General features: G+C 46.2%; 1 protein-coding gene across 1 annotated transcript; it reads left to right on the plus strand.

Annotated features, from left to right (window-relative positions):
• The first annotated feature begins 2,878 nt into the window (after nucleotides 1-2,878).
• On the plus strand, nucleotides 2,879-6,228 carry LOC127324181 (asparagine--tRNA ligase, cytoplasmic 3-like). Its single transcript, XM_071826823.1, has 6 exons — nucleotides 2,879-3,453; nucleotides 3,844-4,437; nucleotides 4,576-4,823; nucleotides 4,906-5,035; nucleotides 5,256-5,314; nucleotides 5,809-6,228. Exons 1-6 carry the CDS (start codon nucleotides 2,989-2,991, stop codon nucleotides 5,990-5,992), a joined length of 1,680 nt encoding a protein of 559 aa, XP_071682924.1. The 5' UTR covers nucleotides 2,879-2,988; the 3' UTR covers nucleotides 5,993-6,228.
• The last annotated feature ends 1,540 nt before the right edge of the window (nucleotides 6,229-7,768 follow it).

A 7,768-nucleotide genomic window follows, 5' to 3' on the forward strand; every position in this document is an offset into this window, starting at 1 on the left:
AAACTCTAGAAAACTCCCTACATATGTCTTGTCTCTAGAGTCCTCCAAAGCAATTTGTACATTGCAGATTTTTTTACAATTGAATGTTTTACAAAAACGTTATACCATACTTTTCCTTTATTTGTTATACCATACTTTTCCTTTATACAAAAATGTTGTTCATGTTGTTATTCACCCGGCACATAGTTTCTTACAAAATTGGTTCGACAGTTCAGAGTTACCGGGTGTTGTAAGATCTATCGTACGGATACTGAGGATATGTCACATGCTCTATAAAGTGTCCTCATGCTCGGAACCTATATGAGACAATGCGACCATCCCGGAGTCTCCCATCTCATAGTAATCTTCTGATACATCCAAAACTATGGTTTCAATCTATCATTTTGAATATCCTTGCTGGTATGATTGTTAACAAAGTCCTTGTGGCTTGGTGCTTGGCATGCTAGGAATGAATTTACTCATGACAAACCACTTCCATCAGTGGAAGGTTTAAGAAGGTTTCTGTGCAGCTACTTGAGCCTGATCAGAAATATCAAAACAATGCTCGTGGAAGAGATTATTAAAGGTAAATGCCCCATAGTTCAGAGAGTGGACTAATAGAACCTGGCGGCATGTGAACCTGCCTTAAGTCAGCATCTGATTGGTCCAGAAATTGTATGTGGGATCCACTGCCACAGTGTGCTGTATGTCACAGTAAAATACATATGTGGTCCTTCCCCATCCCCATCACATCCTCTCCCCTCCACCTATCCATCCCCTCCCTACCTTTCCCCGTGCCGCCGCCTGGAACCTGGCCGCCGCCGACCTCAGCGTCGCCCGTCCCCGACGCCACGTCGACGCCGTCCGTCCCCGACGTCACGTCGACGCCGCCCCGTGCTCGCCCGGACCTCGACGCCACCCCGTCCCCAACACCATCATGTCCTCTCTCCGCCTCCCTCAGCTTCTACACGCCCGCACGCTTCCGTTGCACAGCCGCGGCGGTGAGGGTCCCCGGCAGGCGCCCAGGCCTCCTCGTGGTGCGCGCGGCCAAAGGCACGTTCGAGAGGACCAAGCCCCATGTGGCCGCCGCGCTCACCGGCGCCGTGCTGATGGACGGTGCCATCCTCGTCTGCTCCGGCGCCGACGGGACCATGTTGCAGACCAAGGAGCACATCGTGCCGGCATACGCGCATGCCGCCGCCCGCGCCTGCCACCCGCGCCCGTACGCGTATGCCGCTGCCCGTCCTCCTCGGCGTCACGTAGCCACGCATGCCGCCTGCGCCCACACGCGCATGCCGCCGCCCTTGCCTGTTCTCCCCAGCGTGCTACAACTGCATGGACGCCACAACGGCGTGCACAGCGGCCGCACCCAACGCCTCCTCTTTCCGTCGTGACATCGCCCGGGAACTCCTCCGCAACTGCATCCGCGTGAGCTCAGTCCGCAGCACGGAGGCATGGTGGACGACCGCCAGGCGAGAGCAGCGCCGCCGCGGGGAATCCTTCCGAACGATTTCTCTTTCCGATTTCCATGTGCTAGCATTAATTGCGGGGCAGCACATGGTAGTTCGTATTCACGGTTTTGTATTAAAAATAGGCTTGTTTCTGTGCTGGTCCACAAAGTACACTGACCAATAGGAGGCCGACTTCTGCTGGGAGCCAATGCCCGCCGGTTCAACAATGCATTTTCCCATAGTTCAAGACTATAGTTCCGGACATGGCAATGTCAAAGTTAAACCACCCGAGAAACCCTAGTGCAAGCCACCACATGGCTTTATTGAGCTCTTGGTTGATGGCTCTTTTCATGAGGGTGAGCCTACATCTAGGTCAGGTTTGGCCATGTGGGATGAAGGTATGTTCATGTGGGATGAACACAATAATGTGGTATTTACAGCTTAACCATTGCAGAAGCCCACTTGAGACTCAAATACAAACATGTCTGGAAGGCTTGGAGTTGGCTCTCCATCTAAGCTTCCTACCAATTAAGAAACAAATAACCTACAACTCATTCTAGCGGCTAAGGAGGAGATGCATGATAGATCACATTTAGCCCATCTTAATACTCAGCTTGGATTGGTATTTAGTCATGAGAGAGCTTATGATATTGTAAAAGTGGAGCCCTCTCAGATTAGGGTTGTCACAACCTCGCTGATCCGGCGAGGGTTGATCACCATACTGTCACATGGTTAGGTTCGAGACCTGATGCTGTTCTCCATGTTCTCGAGGAAGGCCGTCTTGTAAACCTACTTGAGTAATAATTCCTCTTTTTACCAGGAAAAAAAAAACTTCCTCCATACTTCTCTATTAGGGTGTTACCTACGTTTTTTTTTGAGAAACACAGTATAAACGCAGACACTCACATACACGCGCATACACTCACCCCTATGAACGCGCACACACACACCCTACCCCTATGAGCTCCTCCGGAAGACTGAGCCGGCGGATTGGATCTTGAAATTAACGAAGTCACCACAGGCACCTCGCTGTCGACGGGAACGTCGCCTCCCACTGAATGAATATTCCGCCTTTTATGAGACACACAGATGTCAAACCTGGGGTTTGAACTCTGGTGGGCTGGGGATACAACCATCCTCCTAACCACCCAACCTGAAGTTTTTTTTTTTGAGGTACCACCCAACCTGAAGTTGGTTCTGTAGGGTGTTACCTACTTGGTCAAACTAATTTAACTATTATAATTTGGTCAACACAGTGTAGGATATATGCCACACAAAACTGATACCGATGGTATAAATATAATTTACATGTATACATATTATATTTTGTTGACTAAATAAAAAGTTAAAGTTTCTCAAAAAAGTGTGTAATAACTAAATAAACCGGTACGGAGTACAACTAGATGAAAGGTCGGTTTGTTCTGCGGTCGGTCTGCAAAAAGTTCAGTAGTGTCCATACAACTCGATCCCTTCCGATCGTCAAGTCGTGACACAAACCTAACTCTCGCGCGCGCGCCAAACCCGCCGCGCGCCCCCTGCTCGAACGTACGCGCGCAGCATGGCCATGGCGCCGGGGGAGGCGCCGGAGATGCTGGATCCGCCCAGCAGGCGCACCCGCATCCGCGCGATCTTGGACGGCGGAAAGGCCCAGGCGGGGCGGCGCGTGGTGGTGGGCGGGTGGGTGCGGGCCGGGCGCGAGCAGGGCCACGGGGCGCCGGACCCCTTCGCCTTCCTCGACGTCAACGACGGCTCCTGCCAGGGGAACCTCCAGCTCTTCGTCAAGGGCGAGGTCGTGGGCTACCCGCTCGCGCGGCTGACGGCCACGGGCACATCCGTGTTCGTCGAGGGCGTGGTCCGCAGGGACGAGAGGGCCAAACACGGCGTCGAGCTGGCCGTGACGAGGGTGCTCGAGGTCGGGGAGGTGGACGCCGCCGCCTACCCGCTGCCCAAGACCAAGACCGGCCACAGCCTCGACCCCGCCTACATCAGGGACTTCGTCCACCTCCGTGCACGCACCTACCTGGTATGATACTAAGATTGTTTTCTTTTTTCTCATGCCTTGAACTTAATAATTTGTTGCAATGTTGCCAAAATAAATAAATTTGTAGTTCTTGCGTAAGAGTATCCGATGGTTGCTTTGCTCCTTTGTTAGAAATTGGTTATCAGACAGAATTTGCAGCGAAGTGCATTGACTCATTGTCTAGAAAAAAAAAGTGCAGTACAGTCTATTGAAATTGGGTATCAGACAGAGTTTCGGTAATTTTGTATTTTGTGGTATGTTCTTTCTGTTAATTATTAGGCTGATGAAATGTCAATTTTGGCAATTACTAGATATTTACTTGTGTGCTCCTTCTGTTCTTTCCCCCTGTTTTTGTCACCGGTACCTGATTCCTAGACTTGTAACTTTTGACAGATAAGTGCCGTGTTTAGGATAAGGAGTGAGCTCTCCTTTGCAACCGAGAAATACTTCCGGGACGAAGGCTTCCTGCATGTGCACACACCCATCCTGACCACCAGCGACTGCGAGGGCGCCGGCGAGATGTTCCAGGTCACCACATTGTTCAGCCAGGCCCAGAAGCTGGAGGCGGAGCTCAAGGAGAACCCGGCTCCAACACAAGCCGACATTGATGCTGCCAAGATCGTTGCCAAAGAGAAGGGTGACACGGTCGCACAGCTGAAATCCGCACAAGCTACGAAGCAGGAGATCAGCACCGCCATTTCGGACCTCAAGAAGGCGAAACAGGACGTGCTGACGATGGAAGAGAGGTCCAAGCTGAAACCTGGGATTCCACGCAGGGAAGATGGGAGTGTTGCCTTTGAGAAAGATTTTTTCAAGTGTCCCGCATACCTCACAGTTTCTGGACAGCTTCATCTGGAGACTTTAGCTTGTGCTCTCGGTGATGTGTATACCTTTGGGCCAACATTTCGGGCCGAGCACTCGCACACATCGAGGCATTTGGCAGAGTTTTGGATGGTTGAAGCAGAATTTGCATTTGCAAACTTGCAGGTGATATGATCTTTCTCTCTCCATCAACTAATTTGGTCGGTTTACCAGGCTTAATTGGGTTATTTATCATGTCATATGAGACTTAGTACTGATATCTTCTTTCTGCTGAATTATTAAATATTCAACCGTCTGTCACAGGATGATATGAACTGTGCGGAGACGTATGTGCAATACCTTTGCAAGTGGTTACTTGATCATTGCCAAGAAGAGATGGAATTCATGGTCAAGAGTCATGATAAGGACGCAATGGAGCGCCTCAAGCTTGTTTCATCGACGCCTTTCAAACGCATTTCGTACACACAGGCCGTGGAGATTCTGAAAGATGCAGACAGGAAGTTTGACAACAAGGTTGAATGGGGAATTGATTTAGCAGCGGAGCATGAGAGGTACGGATACTACAATAGATATTCTCATTTATCTATTATTTTTAGCATATTTGGATTTGAAATAGTTTCTTGCAATTTGAAGGTACTTGACTGAGGTGGTGTTCAAGAAGCCTGTTATTGTTTTTAACTATCCCAAAGGAATAAAGGCATTTTATATGAGGCTCAACGATGATGAAAAGAGAGTGGCTGCTATGGATGTTCTTGTTCCCAAGGTACTATAATAATCTGCTAAACCATGATATTCAATCTTTTTAGATTATTTGCATCGTCATAATCTGCCTTTGATGTACTCTCTCGATGTTATAATTGGTCTCTCTGAAATCATCATTGAATTGGCATTGTGCTTAGTAGCTTTGGTCTGTACTGAAAATTGACAGTATCTACTTTAATCCCTTGATGCAATCACTTATCTCTGGATGTCATGTTTCCTAGGTTGGTGAATTAATCGGTGGAAGCCAGAGGGAGGAGCGTCTAGATGTTCTGGAACAAAGGTACTGTGCTGGACATAAGTTGAACATTAAGCCTTTTAATATTCATGCTGCATGTTGGTGATATTCACAGTTGAGTGAATATCATTCCCATATACTTTGATTACAAGTTCTTGCACAAATAGAAGCACCGTAAATGTATTTCGAAAAAAACATTGTATTGCTTTCTTTTGCTCACTTAAAATGGTAGATGAAAGGCGTCCGTCTGATATTGTTTGATACTGCTACTGAAGAGGTTGGGTATTTCTTACGCTGACGGATACGGCACAGCAATATGAACAGTAATTGCACTATACCGACAGAGTTTTGTTTCTGATTGCAAAAATATTCGTGATGTTAAATCTGTTACTTTCATGAAAATTAACGTGCATTCGTATTTCCTTGATCGATGATGGAACTGTGAAGAGCCCAACATATAAGAGTATGGTATGAATTCATCAGTCATATCCCTCTGATTGCACTGAGCTAATTAACTCTTGAACATGTCTGTTATGTAGGATACTCGACGCTGGCCTGCCCTTGGAGCGGTACGACAAGTACATGGACCTCCGGCGCTACGGATCTGTGAGGCACAGTGGGTTCGGTATGGGTTTGGAGAGGATGATCCTTTTTGCCACAGGTCTTGACAACATAAAAGATGTCATCGCCTTCCCGAGGTACCCTGGGAGGGCCGATCTCTGAAGTTAGCTGAAACTGCTCCATGTAACCATGTTCCCTGTGTTTTAGGTTAGCGCCCAGGTGGCAAGTGCACATAAAAAAATACAGCAGTTTATGTTTTCTGTTCACTATTTAGGTAGTTTTTCATAGTTTGTCTTCAATTTCCTGAATCGTACACACAACCATGAACCATGAAAGCTTGTTGTGTTGGAACACGTACAACGTTAATTTGCGCGGAGCTACCATGCATTGTCACCGTCGATCGTCTATTCTGTTGTGCTATGCAGGCTGTCATGGTCAGCCACCGCCATTTTGAAGACTGAAGTAGCTAGTGAAATTGATATGATCGAAATGTGCACAGCTTCTCTTTTGACCTCGCATTGCTTTCTCATCACACTTTGGCCTCTGCCTTTCTGCATGAGTTCCTGCCCCTCTGCGATCAATCAATCAAGTAGCTCAAGCGATTAAAAATGTTTGAATAACGCATCGGAATCTTGGCCTGTTTTAGTAGTCATGTACTACCTCTATCCATAAAATAATGTCAAAAATTTATCTAAATTTGGATGTATCTAAACACTATTTAGTGTATAGATACCTCTATCTTCAACATTTTTTTGTAGACACATGAATGAGTACAATTACCGAGTAAAGAGAAAAACACGAACAGGTACAACGAAGGACGAGTACAACTCGGTGAACAGGGAGTACAATTACATACACGAGGGACAGTGGCGGACGCAGAAAAAAATTGGAGGAGGACACAACTCAGTTTTTTTTTTGCACCACCCAAGTGAGAAAACTAAACTAGCCAATTATTTTAAAATAGTAGGAACAAATCGCCTCACAGAAAGAACAAAACTTCAGACTAAGCAGAACAAAGTTTCAACACATAAGGAACAAAAATCGCTCTCCCCCCCATAGCATAGAAATGAATCTAACAAAGAAGAAAGACGAAACCACAAGTGTAGCTCGAGCTGCACATATCTCGTTTAAAAAAATGAAAACAACATTTTATAGCTTCAAAAAATTGTGAAATTAAATGTACATGTAGATAATATTGTGATCTACAAACGTTGAAATTTTCGACTGGAATTACCTTATATTCCGAGCTGTGCAAAAATAGCAAATTCTGATATCAATATTAGTGAACACTGTTAGATTTCAAAATCTCAAAATCTATCTGGTTTTGTCATTTTTATGCAGCCCAGAACATGAGGTATCTCGAGTTTAAATTTTACACATTGGTAGATCCCATCATTGTCTACATCTAGATTTTTTATCAATTTTTTTTGAAACTTTAAAATCCCACTTTCAAATTTTGAAAAAAAAGAAGCTACATGTAGTCAGGCTACAAAAATTCACTCTTAGCTAAAGAAGTAAAATGAAAGGAAAAAATTATTTGAAAAGCATATATGAAAGGGAAAAAATCCAATCTAGGATGCTCAGGTCAGTAGAAAACATCAGAACTAAGTGTTTATCCTAGGGTTATTAAATCTCGCGCTTCATGATAAATAACACGGGCTGCTGCGCAACGTTAAACAAATACCACCCAATAGCCCAGCGGCAAGAGCCACTGTATGGCAGTGCTTGTATCGAATTGTAGCTTCAACGGTATTACTCCTATTGCAAAACAGGACAGTGCCACGAAGTAGTCGTTGAGCCAGTTGGGCCAGATATTAGAGGGGTACCCAGAATTTTTGTCAGATTTCTAGATGGTCCACGGCCCCCCCGGCCCACCCGCTGGATACGCCCATGACGAGGGAGTATGGGTATATAAGTACAACTGCACACATAAGCAAG

Source organism: Lolium perenne, chromosome 2, assembly GCF_019359855.2.
Source record: "Lolium perenne isolate Kyuss_39 chromosome 2, Kyuss_2.0, whole genome shotgun sequence".
NCBI lineage: Eukaryota > Viridiplantae > Streptophyta > Magnoliopsida > Poales > Poaceae > Lolium > Lolium perenne.

What these genes read in the sequence shown, in the direction of transcription:
- LOC127324181 (XM_071826823.1), top strand. Translation starts at nt 2,989, where the DNA reads ATGGCCATGGCGCCGGGGGAGGCGCCGGAGATGCTGGATCCGCCCAGC. An exon ending in TCCGTGCACGCACCTACCTG is followed by an intron (nt 3,454 to 3,843) that starts GTATGATACTAA and finishes AACTTTTGACAG; the next exon opens with ATAAGTGCCGTGTTTAGGAT. An exon ending in TTAGCAGCGGAGCATGAGAG is followed by an intron (nt 4,824 to 4,905) that starts GTACGGATACTA and finishes TGCAATTTGAAG; the next exon opens with GTACTTGACTGAGGTGGTGT.